This window comes from Oncorhynchus gorbuscha, linkage group LG15 (assembly GCF_021184085.1).
Source record: "Oncorhynchus gorbuscha isolate QuinsamMale2020 ecotype Even-year linkage group LG15, OgorEven_v1.0, whole genome shotgun sequence".
Lineage (NCBI taxonomy): Eukaryota > Metazoa > Chordata > Actinopteri > Salmoniformes > Salmonidae > Oncorhynchus > Oncorhynchus gorbuscha.
This window is the reverse complement of record NC_060187.1, coordinates 8035645-8059567: the sequence shown is the minus strand read 5'-3', so window position 1 is coordinate 8059567 and position 23923 is coordinate 8035645. Positions and strand designations below refer to the sequence as shown.

The 23923-nt window shown below is 46.8% G+C and overlaps 1 protein-coding gene across 3 annotated transcripts; it reads left to right on the top strand.

Moving 5' to 3' along the window:
• Nucleotides 1–3276: 3276 nt before the first annotated feature.
• On the top strand, nt 3277–23330 carry enc3 (ectodermal-neural cortex 3). Of its 3 annotated transcripts, none has more exons than XM_046300467.1 (3): nt 3277–3514; nt 7779–9582; nt 22160–23330. In XM_046300467.1, the coding sequence occupies exon 2, from the start codon at nt 7786–7788 to the stop codon at nt 9553–9555; it is 1770 nt and encodes a 589-aa protein (XP_046156423.1). In that variant the 5' UTR covers nt 3277–3514; nt 7779–7785; the 3' UTR covers nt 9556–9582; nt 22160–23330. The 3 variants fall into 3 exon arrangements, with proteins under 3 accessions (XP_046156423.1, XP_046156422.1, XP_046156421.1); XM_046300466.1 differs by lacking the exon at nt 3277–3514 and adding an exon at nt 4114–4248 and having other exon boundaries at nt 22163–23330; XM_046300465.1 differs by lacking the exon at nt 3277–3514 and adding an exon at nt 4115–4248.
• Nucleotides 23331–23923: the final 593 nt, after the last annotated feature.

Here is a 23923-nt window from a genome sequence, read left to right as displayed (position 1 = left end):
CTCCTTTTTAACAACAACGACATACAACACACCTTACAATGGGGTTACTGTTCTCCTTTTTAACAACAACGACATACAACACACCTTACAATGGGGTTACTGTTCTCCTTTTTAACAACAACGACATACAACACACCTTACAATGGGGTTACTGTTCTCCTTTTTAACAACAACGACATACAACACACCTTACAATGGGGTTACTGTTCTCCTTTTTAACAACAACGACATACAACACACCTTACAATGGGGTTACTGTTCTCCTTTTTAACAACAACGACATACAACACACCTTACAATGGGGTTACTGTTCTCCTTTTTAACAACAACGACATACAACACACCTTACAATGGGGTTACTGTTCTCCTTTTTAACAACAACGACATACAACACACCTTACAATGGGGTTACTGTTCTCCTTTTTAACAACAACGACATACAACACACCTTACAATAGGGTTACTGTTCTCCTTTTTAACAGCAATGAAATATCATCTTGTTTGCGGTGTGTCAGGTGATTAACAAAAACAAGACTTTATGAAACAGCTTAATAAACAATATCCTATCTAGATAGTATGATTATAGTGCATGGTCTGCTCTTTACCAACAAGTAACAGTGGTCCAACAATTACAGTCTAAAAACAATAAGTCAATCAGCCCAGTCCAGTCAACCATACCAGACAGACTGACAGAGGACTGCAGCTGCATATGTTAATACCCACTCATTAAAGTCTGCATTGTTTTGGTGTGTCCATACGACCTTATAGAACACCTCCTCTGTTTCAGACAGGATGACCTCACTGGAGACAGCACCTGCTAGAAGTCAATGGGTGTGTAGTACAGTAGAGTAGAGGCCACAATAGAATGTTACTGTCATCCAATGTAAAGGCTGTTGTGATGGAGACGGAGAACCCCCCCCACCACCACCACCACCACACACACATACATACACACACACACACGTTCTTAAGTGTAGAACATAAATTTACCTTAGATGACTTCATTAAAGTAGTCTGCTTATTGGCTAATCTCTTACTGGCAGGCTTGTATATGAAAGCACTTCAATAGAGTGGTATATCTATAAAGCTTTAAGGCGTGGCAGGTAGCCTAGTGGTTAGGGGGGGGGGCAGGTAGCCTAGTGGTTAGATTGGAGGGCAGGTAGCCTAGTGGTTAGAGTGGAGGGCAGGTAGCCTAGTGGTTAGGGTGGGGGGGGGGGGGGGGGCAGGTAGCCGAGTGGTTAGAGTGGAGGGCAGGTAGCCTAGTGGTTAGGGGGGGGGGATTCTCAAGGCAGTTAACCCACTGTTCCCCGGTGGGCCGTCATTGTAAATAATAATTTGTTCTTAACTGACTTGCCTAGTTAAATTTGTAAAAATATATATTTTTAAGAATAACTGAAAACAAGGGTTTGAAAATGTAACCCCCCCCTACCCAAGAGGTATGTTTATGAGTGCATCTAACATAAACAACCTTTAGAGTTCTCTTAGAGAATCCTTTGGGGGAATCAAAGAGCGATTCCAAGATTGTTGAAACTCCCGTCAACAAAGGAAGAGATGGGATCTGAATTACAGCCAGAACAGTTGGCAATCTTCAAACGCAGCTGTTGACTGACAGTAAGAGGGACACAGATGGAAATGTGTGAGCCCGGTGTCATATCAGAGTATCAGACCCCAGGCAGCTGGTGGAGGGGAACACAGGTCCCAGGTCTCTTTGGTGGGGAACATAACACAGGTCCCAGGTCTCTTTGGTGGAGGGGAACACAGGTCCCAGGTCTCTTTGGTGGAGGGGAACACAGGTCCCAGGTCTCTTTGGTGGGAACATAAATCAGGTCCCAGGTATCTTTGGTGGGGAACATAACACAGGTCCCAGGTATCTTTGGTGGGGAACATAACACAGGTCCCAGGTCTCTTTGGTGGGGAACATAACACGGGTCCCAGGTCTCTTTGGTGGAGAACATAACACGGGTCCCAGGTCTCTTTGGTGGGGAACATAACACAGGTCCCAGGTCTCTTTGGTGGGGAACATAACACAGGTCCCAGGTCTCTTTGGTGGGGAACATAACACGGGTCCCAGGTCTCTTTGGTGGAGAACATAACACAGGTCCCAGGTCTCTTTGGTGGGGAACATAACACAGGTCCCAGGTATCTTTGGTGGGGAACATCTTTGGTGGGGAACATAACTCAGGTCCCAGGTATCTTTGGTGGGAACATAACTCAGGTCCCAGGTCTCTTTGGTGGGGAACATAACTCAGGTCCCAGGTCTCTTTGGTGGGGAACATAACTCAGGTCCCAGGTATCTTTGGTGGGAACATAACTCAGGTCCCAGGTCTCTTTGGTGGGGAACATAACACAGGTCCCAGGTCTCTTTGAAGATCAGTGATGTGAGAATATAGGCAGGCAGGCAGGGAGGAAGGTGATGAAGCCTCTCCTCCTCTGGATTGGGACAGTCTGATGCTGCCTAAGGAGTTTTTCCGAGCCACTGTACTTCTGCCTCTGCATTGCTTGCTTTTTTATGTTTGGTATCTGTAAAGCACGTTGTGACAATTGCTGATGTAAAAAGGTCTTAATAAAATAAATGTGATTGATAGATTCTGCCTCTATCTGGGTTTCTCTCTCTATGTGCTTACATTTGTTTTGTTGGTATGGCATACTATTGGGGAATTTTGAGTTCGGCATTAATGTACAATTCCAGAGATTACTCTCTGAGCATAAATCCATTCAGTGTTAAAACAAAAATGTGTGCTAAATGGCACGGTAATAACTTCTAATTCCCCTAATCTACATCGCTGATTACCATACTAAATCCGTCAGAAAATTACAAGAATTTCCCAAAAAACAATGAGCCATAGTCTGTATTACTGGACTTTGACCAACCTCACATTACAATGTGTACTGTACATGTAAGTGGGTAGTAGTACAATAGCCCTCTTTTTTGTCTGTAGACATGCAAGCATATTGGTGAAGTGTATAGCAAACCCTTATAAAACTTTTTCATTTAAAGAAATCATATATATTGAATAAACAATGATAAAAACAGCTAGACTAAGTATTGGTCATGTTTTCTATCAATATCTGTCACAAAATGGATATGTAATTGCCTAGTTGCCTATAAAGATTAAATGAAAAGATATTATTTTAAAAAATAGCAGAATATTAGTATATTATTCAATTGTTCAGGGGTGGAATCTCAAACTTTCTTCTCTGCTGTGATTGGACGAGAGCATACATGAGTAGGAGGTGCGTATGGAGCTGTAACTTGTGCTTCGTTACAGCTGTAGATATTGTCTACAACGCAGACGCACTGTGAACAACTTTGCAAACGCTTACATTTATTGTATATTAAAAACACAGAGAAATAAAACAGATGGGTTACCAGTGTTTCAGATTTCTAGGAGAAACATCGTCTGAACTTCGTTACTTAGAAAGCTATTTCGTGAACTAATACATTAAACTCACGAAGAAGTTGGGTGCATTGTGTTTTGTTCGGATATTCCTGCTTTGCTCCAAGACGATTTAGGTAAGGATTTGTTTCGATCACAGAGATACGTTCTTGTTTGACACTTCTCGTACTTCCGAAATATAACTATCTGCTTGTAACATCCGATCCGTTGATCCGGAGTTGCAATTGTAGCCGTGTATGTTTGCCAGGCTGATCTAAGTTCGGAAGAAACTGAGCGCATGCTGGACATGGTTTACATTTAAAGACTGTCCAGATCTTTGGCGGCTACTAATAAGTATGCACAAAAGACTGCGCGAAACGAATGGGATTTCACTGTGTCGTGTTTGCTCCTCGGTCGTTTGGTTAAAAGCACTGTTTGTATTTTTCTTATCCCGTATTCTATTATTGTATTGATTTGCAGGTGTTTTTGGGACAGCCTCATGAAATGTGAATATTTCAATTTATTAAACAGTTCCCTCTGCCGTCAAGCGATGAAATGTTTTCTGAAATAACTACAATTAATTGTATATAATTTTTTTGAAGAAATTCAGTGATTCTGAATTGCATTTTGGCTATCAAACAAAATTATCAATTCATATTTTTTTTAAAGTTACATAATTTGCTTTTAGTGTTGCACAATTCGAACAATTTATAGCCTGAAGGTGATGTTCGGTTTTACACAGGGACTTGAATGCGTTGCCTATAGCACCGTCTAAAATGAGCTACGGAGGGAACAAGTCATGGGAGGTTGGCACCGTGATTCATCGGCGTAAACTGCTGATAACAGCCATGAAAGGGATGTCCACACCCAGGTAGCATACCTATTCACCTCACCTGGTTATGTAATATAACTAGGTATTTAATGAGAATTAAATTCTATTTTTATTCATTTGTCAGTAAATAATTGATTACTGGTAGATTTTGACAGATGTTTGATTCCCTTGTTGTCAGTGTGTAAACACAAACCGTATCATGTATCCTTTCATCTTCCAAGTCCAGAGTTCATTTCCGGATCCATCCTACTGATAAGAGATGATGGCTTTATAGACTAATGACATTTTGTGGCCAGGCTTGTATTTATTCAGGATGGGAGTGTCAGGGTTAATTTTCAATGCTTTAACATCTATGCTGGCAGGGTAAAGGCTTCTTTACACCACTTTGACAACACAAACTAGGTCCAATAATACACTTTTGGGCAACCTGACCAAATTCACAGACGTACATGTGTGTTATAGATCTGTCACTCTCATTGAAAGCAAGTCTAAGAAGCAGATTTGTTTTGTGCGCTATTTCAATACTTAAATTTACGTTTAAAAAGTTTGATGGTACTATGATTTATCTACACAATACTTTCTTGTTTTGTAACAAACTGAAATTATTCATTCTTAGAATTTTAGGAACCAGGAAATTGCCGAGAGATATCTCCCTAGTGCATCTTTGAAAGATCTGCTCAAGAGAGATCTACCACATCTATACCACATACCCCCTCTGAGTGTTACAGTGTAAAGACAAGGCCGTGGCAACAGATACGTTTTCGCCCACGCCCCGTCCCTTCCAGAAACCTCTGTTAAAACTTCGGATCCAGATCACGTTCTGCACACGTTGTTTTACGCATTCGTAGCTGCTCCTCCTCTTCGCGTGTATCTCTTTACGCACCCTCTTTTTAACCACGATGATGTAGCTTATGTCTCTGCCTCATATATTTCTGCACAGCTTAAATAAAATACAACATTTGGCGATTTGAACGAACAATCCAAAACATGTAATATTATGAACCTTCTCTGTCTGTTTGAACTGATATTGTAGTTGCACAAGCAAGACCCAGTCCCGGATAGTTTGGACACGTTTTGTGTGATGCGGGCTAATCTTTTTATAGTTGCTGTCATATCGGAGTTCCTGGAAGAAGAATAAAAACACGACTTGTCTGCCTACTGCGCATCTTATTCAATGTTTGCAACGATGATGGAAAAAGTCATGTACAGTCGCCAATTAGACTGCGTGTCTGTCTTGCAGCGGAACGTATATCTGTATCCAGACGGGTAAAAATAGTCTGAAAATGGGCGCATTCGTTATGCTTCGCTCCGTACCATAGTTAGGCCATATGCTGATATAGCGGTGAGAGTAAATAGCTGCATGTAACTCAGCATCTAAGAACATGAAATCACTACACTGACTGGTCTGTATCGTGTTTATGTTTGAAATAATGACGGCAAAGTTTGTACGAATATGTTGATAATGTAAATAGTTGCATGTAGCCTTACTCCCCTCCTGAAAAATAAAGAAGATGACATTGTGCTTATTAAAAAAGCCTAGTGAGGTGATGCAATAGTAAGAACTGTTTGGTGTTGAACATGAAGTTTGTAGTCTAAACAAGTGACCAGACGAAGGCGATCAAGGATGCGGAAGCGGAGCACCCAGCATATCAGCAGTGGTGGAAAAAGTACCCGATTGTCATACTTGAGTGAAAGTAAAGATAACTTCATAAAAATGACTAAAGTGAAAGTCACCCAGTAAAAAACGACTTGAGTAAAAGTATTTGGTTTTAAATATACTTAAGTATCAACAGTAAATATAATTGCTAAAATATGTTTAAGTATCAAAAGTATTTAAAAAAAATCAAATTCCTTATGTTAAACAAACCAGACTGCACAAATGTTCTTGTTTTTAAAATGTACAGATAGCCAGGGGCACACTCCAACATGTACAAACCAAGCATTTGTGTTTAGTGAGTCCGCCAGATCAGAGGCAGTAGGGATGACCAGGGAGGTTCTCTTGATAAGTGTGTGAATTGAAAAAGAAAAAAAATCCGTTCTGTTAAGCATTCAAAATGTAACAAGTACTTTTGGGTGTCAGGGAAAATGTGAGGAGTAAAAAGTAAATACTTTTATTTAGGAACGGTAGTGGAGTAAAAGTTGTTCAAAATATAAATAGTGAAGTAGGGGGCGGCAGCGTAGCCTAGCGTTGGACTAGTAACCGGAAGGTTGCAAGTTCAAAACCCCCGAGCTGACAAGGTACAAATCTGTCGTTCTGCCCTTTGAACAGGCAGTTAACCCACTGTTCCTAGGCCGTCATTGTAAATAAGAATTTGTTCTTAACTGACTTGCCTAGTTAAATAAAGGTAAAATAAAATGTAAAAAAGTACAGGACCCCCCCCAGCAGACGTAAAAATAAAACATCTGTATTTTTCGGCCTGGGCAAATTGGAATACAGAAATTCCTTATCTGTAGCCACTCTGTAAAAACAACAGCTGTCCTTGCAAGAATTCCCTTTAATACCAGTGGACAGTATTTTTGCTCTGTTAGCCAAATAGAAAATGAAAAGGCTCACACGGTGGCATTTGTCAATCATTGCATTAATCAAGTGTGCAGCACTATGTGCAACATGGCTTAGATGAGGAACTCCTGTATAGTTTGAATTTCTATCCTTATGTTGTTTGTCTATATACAACGGTATTTATGGTATGCCAATAGCTGTCCTCGCCAAAGCTGCAGGAAGTAGGGGCTGCAGCACCCCCTGAATCGATAAATCACAAAATATTATATTATTTTGGGGGGGCGATACATTTTTTTTCTCTTTCACAAAAGTAGTGCACTGGGCTTTAATAGTCCTGTATTAGCGGATCTACCAGTCTGCAGCGCCAGCATGGGCAAAAAGATTTGTCTGCAGCCCCCCCCCCCACATTTTATAGCACCCCCACCCCAAAACTACTCACATATGAAACAGGAATGCGGCTTTGGCCATCCCAAGGCTAGTGTAAACAGGAATGTGGCTTTGGCCACACTACATCCCAAGGCTAGTGTAAACAGGAATGTGGCTTTGGCCATCCCAAGGCTAGTGTAAACAGGAATGTGGCTTTGGCCATCCCAAGGCTAGTGTAAACAGGAATGTGGCTTTGGCCATCCCAAGGCTAGTGTAAACAGGAATGTGGCTTTGGCCATCCCAAGGCTAGTGTAAACAGGAATGTGGCTTTGGCCATCCCAAGGCTAGTGTAAACAGGAATGTGGCTTTGGCCACATCACATCCCAAGGCTAGTGTAAACAGGAATGTGGCTTTGGCCACACCACATCCCAAGGCTAGTGTAAACAGGAATGTGGCTTTGGCCACACCACATCCCAAGGCTAGTGTAAACAGGAATGTGGCTTTGGCCACATCACATCCCAAGGCTAGTGTAAACAGAAGTTGCAAATGTTAGTAATGTAAATGTCCCTAATAAGTCGGAACATATTTCAATATCCAAGACCATGTCAAGCCTGTAAAGCTAAAGAAATTGATGATTCATAATGACATTTTAGACCAATATATGTAGATATATTTACTAACATTGTGTTTGTTTGCCCTCCAGGTTCAAGATGTCTGTGAGCAACCACGAAAACAGGAAGTCCCGCTCTAGCTCTGGCTCCATGAACATCCAGCTATTCCACAAGACCTCTCATGCGGACAGCCTCCTGACCCAGCTCAACCTGCTCCGTAAGCGAAGAGTCTTCACTGACGTGGTCCTGAGGGCCGGGAACCGGGTTTTCCCTTGCCACCGTGCAGTGCTGGCCTCCTGCAGCCGCTACTTTGAGGCCATGTTTAACGGAGGCCTGAGGGAGAGCCGCGATGCCGAGGTCAACTTCCACGACTCGCTGCACCCAGAGGTGCTGGAGTTGCTGTTAGACTATGCCTACTCGGCCCGCGTCATCATCAACGAGGAGAACGCGGAGTCCCTTCTGGAGGCCGGGGACATGCTCCAGTTTCATGACATCCGAGACGCCTGCTCTGAGTTCCTAGAGAAAAACCTGGCACCTTCCAACTGCCTGGGCATGATGCTGCTGTCGGACGCCCACCAGTGCCAGCGGCTCTACGAGCTCTCCTGGAGGATGTGCCTGGCCAACTTCGCCACCCTCAACAGGACGGAGGACTTCCTTAGTCTCCCTAAAGACAAGGTTCAGGAGCTTGTGTTCAGCGAGGAACTGGAGGTGGAGGATGAGAGCCTGGTGTACGAGGCTGTGATAGACTGGGTAAAGGCGGACATAGAGAGGAGGCTGGGTGACCTTCCGGAGCTGCTGCGCTGTGTGCGTCTGGCCCTGCTGCCCGAGACATACCTGCTGAAGAACGTGGCCTCTGAGGAGCTGGTGATGGGACACAAAGTGGGCCGGGAGATCGTGGAGGATGCAGTGCGATGTAAGATGAGGATCCTCCAGAACGACGGCATTGTGACGGGGTTCTGCGCCAGGCCCAGGAAGGTCAGCCAGGCCCTGCTTCTCCTGGGGGGTCAGACCTTCATGTGTGACAAGGTGTACATGATTGACAACAAGACCAAGGAGATCACGCCCAAAACGGACATCCCCAGCCCCCGTAAGGAGTGCAGCGCCTGTGCCATTGGCTGCAAGGTCTATGTGACTGGGGGGAGAGGCTCTGAGAACGGGGCCTCCAAAGACATGTGGGTCTATGACACCCTGCATGATGAGTGGTCCAAAGCAGCGCCCATGCTGGTGGCCAGGTTCGGACACGGGACAGCTGAGCTCGACCACATCCTGTACGTTGTAGGTGGACACACCTCTCTGGCCGGCTCCTTCCCAGCCTCTCCGTCAGTCTCTCTCAAACAGGTGGAGCAGTATGACCCGCAGACCAACAAGTGGATCCTCGTAGCTCCTCTCAGAGAGGGGGTTAGCAATGCTGCAGTGGTGGGAGCCAAGAACAAGCTGTTTGTCTTCGGGGGCACCAGCGTCAACCGAGATAAGTTTCCCAAGGTGCAGTGCTTCGACCCGGTCCAGAACAGGTGGACGGTGCCTGCTTCCTGCCCTCAGCTCTGGCGCTACACGGCGGCGGCTGTCGTAGGCAACCACGTCGTAGTGATCGGTGGAGACACAGAGTTCTCGGCCAGCTCGGCCTACCGCTTCAACAGTGAGACGTTCCAGTGGTCCAAGTTCGGGGATGTGATGGCCAAGAGGATCAGCTGTCACGCGGTGGCGTCGGGCAACCGGCTGTACGTGGTGGGAGGATACTTTGGGGCTCAGAGGTGCAAGACCCTGGACTGTTACGACCCCTCTACAGACTCGTGGGACAGCGTGACCAGCGTGCCCTACTCATTGATCCCCACAGCTTTCGTCAGCACCTGGAAGTACCTCTCAGCGTAGTGACTGACGGGGCAACAGGAAGAAATGGTGAGTTGCTTCTTCAAACACGGACAAAACATAACAGGTCACACAGACCCAGGTTAAACTCTTAAAAACAATAAGAATGGAAATTGCAGTGTCCCAGTCGTTGGGGAGATAAAATTGATAAACCATATTAAGTGGGTGGCACAGGCAAGTACATAACTTTTTTTATTTTTTTAAACATGCAAATGAGGAGACGGTTTGTCTCCGCAGAGCTACTAAAGAGATTAATCACAGACAAAACGAATCCATGTGTTTCAAATCGAACTTCAGCAATGGAAACAAACTAATGGGAGAAAAAAAAATGAATTGGGAACACATGCGTCCCCCTCTAGGTTGACCCAAATCCTATAAATCTGGAGGACAGTGCGCAGGAAGAGGTCATGTCACTTTGTTCCACTCTGGTCCCAGTCGATATTAAAGCATCACTTTCCTTCATAGTTGTTCAACCCTTACTACACTATGGCCTTAATACAAATAGTTGACTGGGTTTATAAAGCTTTCCAGGTGCTCGATGACTTTACAACACTTTCGGTCGGGCGAGATCAGTCATTCGTCCTCTTGTCAGTCCGGTATCAGTGACCCCAGGCACAGGTGGACATCGAAGGGACCGACAAACAGTTTCAGTCCTCTGTTGTCATGGTTGTCATGGTTGCCGATGACTACAACATTATCTAATCGGGGCCTCTGGCTGGGTGTTGGATGATAAACATGGAGAAGTCAGTAGTTTATGGAGCAGTAGGAAATATGAATGTCAGCCTGGCAGTAATTACAGAGACACAGAGCCGCTCCACGTCGCTCTAGCCCTCAATCACTTTCAGCACAGGAGCAAGACAGAGTTCAGGCCTGTGCTTGCAATACACTACAGTCCCTTGGTGAGGAGTGTGCAATATCTGTGAGCTGGCCTCAGGCTCTATCCTCTAGGTCCTAGGATGTGGCAACAGGGGTGTCAATTTGGTATAGCAGTCGCAACCACAATTTATACCGAACAGAAATGGAAATTAACATGTAAAGTGTGTTGGTCGCATATTTCACAAGTTGAAATAAAAGATACCAGATATGTTCCGTACGCACAAAAAACTTTTCTCAATCATTTGTTTTACATCCCTGTTAGAGAGCATTTCTCCTTTGCCCAAGATCATCCATTCACGTGACCGGTGTGGCATATCAAGAAGCTGATTAAACGTTGAGACTGGACAGAGGAACTCTGCCTAGAAGGCCAACATCCCGGAGTCGCCTCTTCACTGTTGACGTTGAGACTGGTGTTTTGCGGGTACTATTTAATGAAGCTGCCAGTTGAGGATTTGTGAGGCGTCTTGTTTCTCAAACTAGACACTAATGCACTTGTCCTGTTGCTCAGTTGTGCACCGGGGCCTCCCACTCCTTCTATTCTAGTTAGAGCCGGTTTGCGCTGTTCTGTGAAGGAAGTAGTACACAGCGTTGTACGAGATCTTCAGTTTCTTGGCAATTTCTCGCACGGAATAGCCTTCATTTCTCAGAACAAGAATAGACTGACGAGTTTCAGAAGAAAGTACGTTGTTTCTGGCCATTTTGAGCCTGCAATCGAACCCAGAAATGCTGATGCTCCAGACACTCAACTTGTCTGAAGAAGGCCGGTTCTATTGCTTCTTTAATCAGCACAACAGTTTTCAGCTGTGCTAACATAATTGCAAAAGGGTTTTCTAATGATCAATTAGCCTTTTAAAATGCTAAACTTGGATTAGCTAACACAATGTGCCATTGGAACATAGGAGTGATGGATGCTGATAATGGGCCTCTGTACGCCTATGTAGATATTCCATAAAAAATCTGCTGTTTCCAGCAACAATAGTAATTTACAACATCAACCATGTCTACACTGTATTTCTGATCAATTTGATGTCATTTTAATGGACAAAAAAAAATAGGCTTTTCTTTCAAAAACAAGGACATTTCTAAGTGACTCAACTTTTGAACGTGTGTGTGTGTGTGTGTGTGTGTGTGTGCGCACCACATGATGTTGGTGGCACTTTAAATGGGGAGGATGGGCTTGTGGTAACGGGTGGAATATAATTAGTGGAATGGCATTCCATTTACTCAGTTCCAGACATTATGTGCCAGCCTCCACTGACACACACACACACACGACGCATCTAAACCATGTCAGCGGTCTACAGAAGAGGGTAGTAAGAGAAAGGCAGTGTGGAGGGGAGATGGAGAGTGAGAGAGAAACTGAGAAGAGGAGCTATATTTTGCACTGCTTGGCAGCCAGGAGCCGCTCGCTGTAAAAAATATGTTGCTCTAAAGGCTGAACTTTCAACCAGGGTAGAAAAAAACAGGGTTTTCTCTCCCTCGTGTCGACACCACTCCAGTCGGTTGCTAGAGAGTTCACTACACATTTGTAGTATAAACATTTTGGGGGTTTGACTGCTCTGAGGGTTGATCACTTTACATCTCGTAGTCTTGACACTTCGTTGTAAAATCCATACATTTTGGCTTACAGCTGGTGGTTTTGGATTCGAATAATGCAGCCTGGGTTTCATGGTTTCATTGTCAGGATTTTAAAAAAATTAAAAAATAAAGTACTGCATGTTGTTTCCAGAAATGGCAGAAGAGGTCCAGGGACTGTTCTTAAAGATCAACTTTGGGCAAAATAAATGTCTTTAAACGGTATAACTGATCAATGCACCATCATACCAGGTCATTTAACGCTTTAAAACAAAAGAAAATGAATGAATACGTTGTTTTTTTCATACAGAAGGGCCATTTCTTACCGCTCTCTACAGCTTCTGTTCAAAAACAAATTCTGTGAAAGAACATCAACACATACTGGAGGAGTTACTGGCTCGCTACGGCTGGCTCGCTACGGCTGGCTCGCTACGGCTGGCTCGCTACGGCTGGCTCGCTACGCCACAGCTGGCTCGCTACGCCACAGCTGGCTCGCTACGCCACAACTGGCTCACTACGCCACAGCTGGCTCGCTACAGTTCACTACGCCACAGCTGGCTCGCTACAGTTCGCTACGCCACAGCTGGCTCGCTACAGTTCGCTACGCCACAGCTGGAACGCTACAGTTCGCTACGCCACAGCTGGCACGCCACAGCTGGCTCACTACGCCACAGCTGGCACGCCACAGCTGGCACGCCACAGCTGGCTCACTACGCCACAGCTGGCTCACTACGCCACAGCTGGCTCGCTACAGTTCGCTATGCCACAGCTGGCTCGCTACAGTTCGCTAGGCCACAGCTGGCTCGCCACAGCTGGCTCGCCACAGCTGGCTCGTTACGCCACATCTGGCTCGCTACAGCTAACCAACTAACTACGTCGGTCGCGGCGTGCGTGACCAGAATGACACAGATGAAACAACAAAGGCCCACCCTGTTTCTGTTAGAAAGAAAATAGTGAAAGAGGAGGAGTTTGAGCACGAAAAAAAGTTCCAAGTCAACGTTTAACCACTGCCAAAATGTGGGGGCTGTTTGTGCACTTTTCAGCAGCCGTGGCGTCACACAGGTGGGTGCTACATGTTCGGCAATGAGGACCAGTACCGACAGAGAACCGGGTCCCTTTGGAGGACCAGTACTGACAGAGAACCGGGTCCCTTTGGAGGACCAGTACTGACAAAGAGGCGCTCTGGGTCAATTTGTCACACTGCTTCTCTCTGGCTGTACTATCCTCTGAAGAGACAAGGTCTTTCCCGTCCAAACGGTCTCAACTCCTAGCCTTTCATCCCAAGCCAAATGGAGACGTTCCATCTCAATTTTAAATGTTTGATTTGTTTAGCTCTTAATGCGCTTTGAGATTTATTTTCTGTTTTGAAAAGCATTTATACAAGTGAAAATGATTATTATTACTGTGTTTTGCATGCTTATGAAACCACCCTGTCTTCCACTCATACTACAAACACACCACCCTTTTCCTTCTAATTCTAGAGGAATAAAGGCGTGGCTTTCAGTTCCATTGGTAATGATTTGGAGTGGGGAGATTTGAGCTGGAGTGGGGAGATTTGAGCTGGAGTGGGGAGATTTGAGCTGGAGTGGGGAGATTTGAGCTGGAGTGGGGAGATTTGAGCTGGAGTGGGGAGATTTGAGCTGGAGTGGGGAGATTTGAGCTGGAGTGGGGAGATTTGAGCTGGAGTGGGGAGATTTGAGCTGGAGCGGGGAGATTTGAGTTGTCTTGGCGGTTTCTTCTAGTGTAATGATCAGCTAGTTTTCAGTTGTCTTCTCTCCGGTTGGGTCTGACCACAGATTCAGGCTACAATCCATTCACTCACTGATGGAAAAAAAACATTTGTGACTGTAAACACTCGTATTATGGTTTGTCATAGACTCCTAGTCTAGACAAGAAACAATCTGTTTTATTGTAGAGCAGAGGTCAAAGTGTAGATTTGTTGAGTGAGCTCCGTTAATCACACATGGCAGCAGGAACATGCAAACAGTTCCACCAGTAATATTACAGCAAGGTACCAATGCCACAGTTTTAACACATTGAAACAAAATGGATACTGTATGAATGGGAAAAGAATAGGTAAACGCCAGACTCAAAACAGAAAACCCTCCTGGATTCACCTCAGATGGACGGGTTAGGAAGATGAATAAATGAGACTGTCTAAACTGGAACAACCATTTCAGAAACAGGTGAAATAAGTTAAACAGATTGGATTAGTTTAGAAAAATGTATGCTATTTTGTATATTTGTGTTGCATAAGATTAATGCAAAAACATTAGATTTTGAAACAAACATATTTTGCAACTGCAATAGAGCATGCAGGAAAATATAATGATGGGTGTGGTTTTGAGTGTTTTTGTTTTTAAATTCTACACAGTAAGAATGACACAATCACACTCAACCCTTATTCTACACCACAGAGTTAATTGAACTATTTTTGAGTAAAAGAATAGGAACTCTGTTGTAATGACATTATTCCCTGTGGATTGGTTCTGTTTTCCCTTGTGCTTGTGTAGCACCCCAGAGTAGTTAATCATGAGTTGAGGGAGTTGGGTCTTAGCTGACATGTGGGGGGGGGGGGTATCCTAGCTTAGCCCCAACACTGTGCTGGTGTAGGACTATAGGCAGACAGAATGTAACCAGAGATCTGAGCACAAAGTTCAACGAGGTTTCCCCGGACACCCAACAGGCCTAGCAATGGCTGTTTGTTCTCACCCCCCCCCGTCTCCCCTCTTCTTTCTCTGCTCCCCCTCTCACAAACATCCCAGAAACAGAGGCCCATTTGAACTGTTCCAACTGAAACCTGAGGCGGTGGGGCGGCTCTGTGATGGGGCACACCTGGGCAGGGTCATAGGCCAGTGGGCAGGCTTCAGTGGGCCTCCCCAGACTGCTGTTTTAAAGAAAGGGCCGAGGATGGATGGATGGAGGGAGGGAGGAGAGAGGCTCAATACTAATGTTTTATTAAAGCCCACCAGGAAAGCTCTCTGAATGTGCCTTTTTATAATGGCATCTGTGTTCAGCCCCCCCCCCCCGAGAGAGCGAGGGTGAACTCTGGGCACGTGCCCACACTGTCTTGAGTCTCCAGAGTAATCAATCTGTCAGGTTTATGGCCCTCGGCGCAGCATCATTTGCATAAAAACGAATAGGGTTTTTATTGGCCTTTTCTCCACGGTGCCGAACACAAAGGGAGGATGTGCTTAAAATGGCCGACTAATCTCCAGACTATAATTTGATGATCACTTTAAAAACAGATGAGTCGGCAGCGCTGCAGGGCTTCTTCGAACGCTTTACACTATGTATCCCTCAGAAGCATGTATCGTTGAAGAGGGTGTTGGTCTGCATGTATCGTTGAAGAGGGTGTTGGTCTGCATGTATCGTTGAAGAGGGTGTTGGTCTGCATGTATCGTTGAAGAGGGTGTTGGTCTGCATGTATCGTTGAAGAGGGTGTTGGTCTGCATGTATCGTTGAAGAGGGTGTTGGTCTGCATGTATCGTTGAAGTATCGTTGAAGGGTGTTGGTCTGCATGTATCGTTGAAGAGGGTGTTGGTCTGCATGTATCGTTGAAGAGGGTGTTGGTCTGCATGTATCGTTGAAGAGGGTGTTGGTCTGCATGTATCGTTGAAGAGGGTGTTGGTCTGCATGTATCGTTGAAGAGGGTGTTGGTCTGCATGTATCGTTGAAGAGGGTGTTGGTCTGCATGTATCGTTGAAGAGGGTGTTGGTCTGCATGTATCGTTGAAGAGGGTGTTGGTCTGCATGTATCGTTGAAGAGGGTGTTGGTCTGCATGTATCGTTGAAGAGGGTGTTGGTCTGCATGTATCGTTGAAGAGGGTGTTGGTCTGCATGTATCGTTGAAGAGGGTGTTGGTCTGCCACGGCTGTATTCTCTGTCCCACTGTTAGTCTCAGTCCAGCGTCTGCCAGGAACAATGTTTTATGCTAGAATTTGTCAGGCTCAACTTTTGGTAAGACAATGCTAATTTGCATATGTATGCTGTCTGACTTAACCCACAGACAGGGGGGGGGGGTGTCTAATGAGCAGATCTTTTCAAGGGAGAGGGACACTTTGCCAAACTGACATTATTAGCCACTTGATCACTTCAGTTTGACGCAGCGGGTGTCCTTTTTGGATGTATGTGACTTCTTTTATGACTGGGTGTGTAGCCTTTTGATGCATTTCTTATCATTAAACACGCGCTGGTTCTGGAGATTTTCCTTGTAGCTAACAATGATTTAACATAGAGACCAAGGAACTGGACAGAGACGGAGCGATGATGGGCCATGGTCCAGTGCATTGTGGGGTAGCAGTATTGACTCCGGTTGGGTAGAGGCTGCAGGGTTTTGGTGAAAATACATCCTTCTGCGCAGGACTGGAACTACAGTCAACTTCTGATTCTGTGTACACTCAGGCCAAGCCCAAAAGTAGTGTACACTATATAGAGAAAAGGGTGCAGACTCTCTGGCTTACTGTCTGCAGTGGACTAACCAGACTCACTGGTATGGGCTGGTGTTAGGAAATAGGTGAAAAGCCAACTGTGTGGTAACACAGAGGATAATTTATGGCTGTTTGACCCTTTACTAATATGAAGAAGAGACAGGCTCGTCTGTGTACGTCTCAGCCTGTGTTGTCTGAGCCTGTCTGATGGTAGTAAAGGTGGTGACGACTGATCGTTGATCTCTGAGGTTTGGGAGTGTACTTCACCTCATTGGGACAGAGTTGAGATTAGTTGCTTTGCAATGTGAATGCAGCTCAATTTGAAACCTGACTTTAAATAGAAAGAGAACTATATTTAAAGGTGCCGTACTTGTGAAACAGTGATAGGGTGGCTGGCAGCAGAGGGTAGTACTCCTGGTGGTGCCTAGCTTTCGTCGTCTACCCTGGTGGTGCCGGTCTACCCTGGTGGTTTTGTCGTCTACCCTGGTGGGAACAGCAGCCGCTCTCTAGTCCTCGTGGTAAATGGGTACAGGCCTTCGTAGCTGTGATGTGAGATTGTAGCCTCAGTAGCAGATACTGAGGAGACTCAGGCTCCTGCTGTATTACCAGGTTCCGCTCTGAGATGAGAGGATACCCAGGTTCCGCTCTGAGATGAGAGGATACCCAGGTTCCGCTCTGAGATGAGAGGATACCCAGGTTCTGCTCTGAGATGAGGATACCCAGGTTCTGCTCTGAGATGAGAGGATACCCAGGTTCCGCTCTGAGATGAGGATACCCAGGTTCCGCTCTGAGATGAGGATACCCAGGTTCCGCTCTGAGATGAGGATACCCAGGTTCCGCTCTGAGATGGGGATACCCAGGTTTCGCTCTGAGATGAGGATACCCAGGTTCCGCTCTGAGATGAGAGGATATACCCAGGTTCCGCTCTGAGATGAGAGGACACCCAGGTTCCGCTCTGAGATGAGGACACCCAGGTTCCGCTCTGAGATGAGGACACCCAGGTTCCGCTCTGAGATGAGGACACCCAGGTTCCGCTCTGAGATGAGGACACCCAGGTTCCGCTCTGAGATGAGGACACCCAGGTTCCGCTCTGAGATGAGGACACCCAGGTTCCGCTCTGAGATGAGGACACCCAGGTTCCGCTCTGAGATGAGGACACCCAGGTTCCGCTCTGAGATGAGAGGACACCCAGGTTCCGCTCTGAGATGAGAGGACACCCAGGTTCCGCTCTGAGATGAGAGGACACCCAGGTTCCGCTCTGAGATGAGAGGACACCCAGGTTCCGCCCTGAGATGAGAGGACACCCAGGTTCCGCCCTGAGATGAGAGGACACCCAGGTTCCGCCCTGAGATGAGAGGACACCCAGGTTCCGCTCTGAGATGAGAGGACACCCAGGTTCCGCTCTGAGATGAGAGGACACCCAGGTTCCGCTCTGAGATGAGAGGACACCCAGGTTCCGCTCTGAGATGAGAGGACACCCAGGTTCCGCTCTGAGATGAGAGGACACCCAGGTTCCGCTCTGAGATGAGAGGACACCCAGGTTCCGCTCTGAGATGAGAGGACACCCAGGTTCCGCTCTGAGATGAGAGGACACCCAGGTTCCGCTCTGAGATGAGAGGACACCCAGGTTCCGCTCTGAGATGAGAGGACACCCAGGTTCCGCTCTGAGATGAGAGGACACCCAGGTTCCGCTCTGAGATGAGAGACACAGGTTCCGCCAGGACACCCAGGTTCCGCTCTGAGATGAGAGGACACCCAGGTTCCGCTCTGAGATGAGAGGACACCCAGGTTCCGCTCTGAGATGAGAGGACACCCAGGTTCCGCTCTGAGATGAGAGGACACCCAGGTTCCGCTCTGAGATGAGAGGACACCCAGGTTCCGCTCTGAGATGAGAGGACACCCAGGTTCCGCTCTGAGATGAGAGGACACCCAGGTTCCGCTCTGAGATGAGAGGACACCCAGGTTCCGCTCTGAGATGAGAGGACACCCAGGTTCCGCTCTGAGATGAGAGGACACCCAGGTTCCGCTCTGAGATGAGAGGACACCCAGGTTCCGCTCTGAGATGAGAGGACACCCAGGTTCCGCTCTGAGATGAGGTTCCGCTCTGAGAGACACCCAGGTTCCGCTCTGAGATGAGAGGACACCCAGGTTCCGCTCTGAGATGAGAGGACACCCAGGTTCCGCTCTGAGATGAGAGGACACCCAGGTTCCGCTCTGAGATGAGAGGACACCCAGGTTCCGCTCTGAGATGAGAGGACACCCAGGTTCCGCTCTGAGATGAGAGGACACCCAGGTTCCGCTCTGAGATGAGAGGACACCCAGGTTCCGCTCTGAGATGAGAGGACACCCAGGTTCCGCTCTGAGATGAGAGGACACCCAGGTTCCGCTCTGAGATGAGAGGACACCCAGGTTCCGCTCTGAGATGAGAGGACACCCAGGTTCCGCTCTGAGATGAGAGGACACCCAGGTTCCGCTCTGAGATGAGAGGACACCCAGGTTCCGCTCTGAGATGAGAGGACACCCAGGTTCCGCTCTGAGATGAGAGGACACCCAGGTTCCGCTCTGAGATGAGAGGACACCCAGGTTCCGCTCTGAGATGAGAGGACACACCCAGGTTCCGCTCTGAGATGAGAGGACACCCAGGTTCCGCTCTGAGATGAGAGGACACCCAGGTTCCGCTCTGAGATGAGAGGACACCCAGGTTCCGCTCTGAGATGAGAGGACACCCAGGTTCCGCTCTGAGATGAGAGGACACCCAGGTTCCGCTCTGAGATGAGAGGACACCCAGGTTCCGCTCTGAGATGAGATGAGAGGACACCCAGGTTCCGCTCTGAGATGAGAGGACACCCAGGTTCCGCTCTGAGATGAGAGGACACCCAGGTTCCGCTCTGAGATGAGGACACCCAGGTTCCGCTCTGAGATGAGGACACCCAGGTTCCGCTCTGAGATGAGGACACCCAGGTTCCGCTCTGAGATGAGGACACCCAGGTTCCGCTCTGAGATGAGGACACCCAGGTTCCGCTCTGAGATGAGGACACCCAGGTTCCGCTCTGAGATGAGGACACCCAGGTTCCGCTCTGAGATGAGGACACCCAGGTTCCGCTCTGAGATGAGGACACCCAGGTTCCGCTCTGAGATGAGGACACCCAGGTTCCGCTCTGAGATGAGGACACCCAGGTTCCGCTCTGAGATGAGGACACCCAGGTTCCGCTCTGAGATGAGGACACCCAGGTTCCGCTCTGAGATGAGGACACCCAGGTTCCGTGAGATCCAGGTTCCGCTCTGAGATGAGGACACCCAGGTTCCGCTCTGAGATGAGAGGACACCCAGGTTCCGCTCTGAGATGAGAGGACACCCAGGTTCCGCTCTGAGATGAGAGGACACCCAGGTTCCGCTCTGAGATGAGAGGACACACCCAGGTTCCGCTCTGAGATGAGAGGACACCCAGGTTCCGCTCTGAGATGAGAGGACACCCAGGTTCCGCTCTGAGATGAGAGGACACCCAGGTTCCGCTCTGAGATGAGAGGACACCCAGGTTCCGCTCTGAGATGAGAGGACACCCAGGTTCCGCTCTGAGATGAGAGGACACCCAGGTTCCGCTCTGAGATGAGAGGACACCCAGGTTCCGCTCTGAGATGAGAGGACACCCAGGTTCCGCTCTGAGATGAGAGGACACCCAGGTTCCGCTCTGAGATGAGAGGACACCCAGGTTCCGCTCTGAGATGAGAGAGGACACCCAGGTTCCGCTCTGAGATGAGAGGACACCCAGGTTCCGCTCTGAGATGAGAGGACACCCAGGTTCCGCTCTGAGATGAGAGGACACCCAGGTTCCGCTCTGAGATGAGAGGACACCCAGGTTCCGCTCTGAGATGAGAGGACACCCAGGTTCCGCTCTGAGATGAGAGGACACCCAGGTTCCGCTCTGAGATGAGAGGACACCCAGGTTCCGCTCTGAGATGAGGACACCCAGGTTCCGCTCTGAGATGAGGACACCCAGGTTCCGCTCTGAGATGAGGACACCCAGGTTCCGCTCTGAGATGAGGACACCCAGGTTCCGCTCTGAGATGAGGACACCCAGGTTCCGCTCTGAGATGAGGACACCCAGGTTCCGCTCTGCTCTGAGATGAGAGGACACCCAGGTTCCGCTCTGCTCTGAGATGAGAGGATACCCAGGTTCCGCTCTGCTCTGAGATGAGAGGATACCCAGGTTCCGCTCTGCTCTGAGATGAGAGGAGACCCAGGTTCCGCTCTGAGATGAGAGGAGACCCAGGTTCCGCTCTGAGATGAGAGGAGACCCAGGCTCTGCTATGGTAATGAGCTCATTAAGCTGCCTTAAACTACCCCAGCAGTCTCTGTCTGCTGTAACGCACCATGCTTTGGTGTCTGTTAGGCACGCCTATACAAAAAAAAAAAAACAGCTCCTGCAGACAGAATAGCATTAATTCCCAAAATGCAATTCAGAATATAACTTTTTTTTTTCCTTCAAATGAACGGTTCCATCTTAACAGCAGGGGAAGGAAATTAGATTCTAAAATCCAGCTACAGAACCCAGAGGAATCACCACAATGTAGAATGTACATATCTACAGCTGAACAGATTTCTAGCTCCAGAGTTGACAAGCAGTACTTGTGTCAGTCTAGAATCATGTTAAGCCTGGATGTGTATTGGTTTATTCCAAAATTAGGGTTAAGGCATATGATTTTATTTTATCTTTTTATTTGTAATAATATTACAGCAACTGTAATCCTACATTTTGTGGGAATTTCTCTCCATCATAAAGCATGAATAATGGTATGTTGATGAGCATGATAAGACACTATACTGATGAGCTGTTATAATGGTCCACACTGCAGTATCTGCATTCTCACTTCCTGTATATGAGCTGTTATAATGGTCCACACTGCAGTATCTGCATTCTCACTTCCTGTATATGAGCTGTTATAATGGTCCACACTGCAGTATCTGCATTCTCACTTCCTGTATATGAGCTGTTATAATGGTCCACACTGCAGTATCTGCATTCTCTCTTCCTGTATATGAGCTGTTATAATGGTCCACACTGCAGTATCTGCATTCTCACTTCCTGTATATGAGCTGTTATAATGGTCCACACTGCAGTATCTGCATTCTCACTTCCTGTATATGAGCTGTTATAATGGTCCACACTGCAGTATCTGCATTCTCACTTCCTGTATATGAGCTGTTATAATGGTCCACACTGCAGTATCTGCATTCTCACTTCCTGTATATGAGCTGTTATAATGGTCCACACTGCAGTATCTGCATTCTCACTTCCTGTATATGAGCTGTTATAATGGTCCACACTGCAGTATCTGCATTCTCACTTCCTGTATATGAGCTGTTAGAATGGTCCACACTGCAGTATCTGCATTCTCACTTCCTGTATATGAGCTGTTATAATGGTCCACACTGCAGTATCTGCATTCTCACTTCCTGTATATGAGCTGTTATAATGGTCCACACTGCAGTATCTGCATTCTCACTTCCTGTATATGAGCTGTTATAATGGTCCACACTGCAGTATCTGCATTCTCACTTCCTGTATATGAGCTGTTATAATGGTCCACACTGCAGTATCTGCATTCTCACTTCCTGTATATGAGCTGTTGCTAGACATGTGGCAAGTGTTCACAGAAATGTGAATGATTCTCACGGACAAACTCAGAGTTCTTGGTATGCCTAACGCTTATCTTCTTTCTCTCTCAGCAGTGGTGTCTGGAATGCAGGCTTGTCTCCCTTCGGTGGCTGTGGAATGCAGTGGAGGTGTGAGGAGGGGTTGTCAACCCTGCCCTCCAGGCCTGCAGTCAGAAGAGAATCACATGTCCCCAGCTGCAGAGCAGGAGTGTGGCTAAACTGGGCCTAAGGTCGGGTGAGGAGAGGAGCGGCCTGTCCCTCCCAGCCCGCCTAATCTGATGTTTCCTCTGCTGAGATACTGGCCTGAGCTGCACCAGACCACTGGGGAAGGGGGGTTGCTGCAGCCTAAGGAATGCCAGGCTGGGACTGTACTACAGAGAAACATGGATGCCGTACTGTACATCCCTCTGAGTCCTGGGGCTCATAGTGTGTTTATGACTGCTACTATGATCAGAGCATACAAACAGAATCTGTTCTATGGATTCTATTTCTACGTTTCAGAGACTTATCAACTCCAGAATGACTGCAGCCGAGGATAGGACTGATTGTGATGTCACTCTTAAAGGAGCTGCCACATTGGTTCTCCTACTCTGACAGAGAAGGGCATGGGGTCTGAGCCACTGGGCTCCTCCAAACACTGGGTTATTGACTGTGTTCCTCAGGTGGCGTTTGTTGAACTAGTGACAAAGTCAAGGAGGCCTTGCCCATGTTAGTTAGGAGGGAGTTAATTTTGGGAAGTGAAGTGTATGATTTTGGGCATAGAACAACATTTCCTGTTTATTTTTAGACTTGGACTCAAACTTCCCTCAATTTTGGTCAACTAAATTTGTATCTTCTTTCTCAACTTAAAACACACTGCAAGGAATGTGACTCATGGCTGAAAATCACAATTTGACTAAATGCCTGTTGTATGTTTCTTGTCTCAGGGTTTATGCAATTATTTGTGCGTAGTTTGGATGTACCCCCTGTTGCAACCTTTGTGTGTGTGTGTTTTCGGTTCTGTTTGTCCCTGGAAATGGCCTGAAAGAGGATGTTAAACTGAGCTCTGACTGTACAGACTGTCTCACTAACAGAACATTCACAGGATGGCTCAAATGCAATTAGACCCATTTTTAGGATCTGTCTTGAAGTTTTAAACTCGTATCTACCCGAGGATGTCTTCACAGCTATGCTTTGCCAAGTTGTCTTTCATGTTCATTTGTCAACTGAAACATCTTTTATAAAAGTGACCCTTTACCATGAATCCGATCTCAGTAGTATTTGTGCCGGACCCTAATATTTTGGCCTGTTGAGGTTTTTAAACAGTGTTTTGATTTGCAGGAGGAATTGTCTTGTTTTTTTTCTTCTAATTTTGACAGCAAACATTCATGTTCACATTTGAGTAATTTAGAGGTTAAAGTGCCTTGCTCAAGGGCACATCGACAGATGTTTTTTTTTTCACTTAGTCAGCTCGAGGATTTGAACCAGCAACTTTTCAGTTACTGGCCCAATGCGCTTCACCGCTAAGCTACATGCCGCCATTCCTCTTTCTACAAAAACAGACATCTGTACGTCAGAAAAGTCAAACCAACTGTTTACTGTTTTAAAGAATGGCATTTTCTACCATTTACTTTCAAAGCTGGAGTTTTGATACTTCACTGTATGTCATACTAATCTGGTTGGAAAACACAAGTTTATTTCTAGGAATGAACAGAATGTTACAGCTGTTCACTTCACAGCATAGTACCTGCCTGATTATATAGTTGTCTAAGGGCATGTCTGGAACATTTTCCAAATGGAAATTCCAGGAAGTTTGTTAACAGGGATGCCCTGTTTCCATTTGTCTCAACAGTGGGT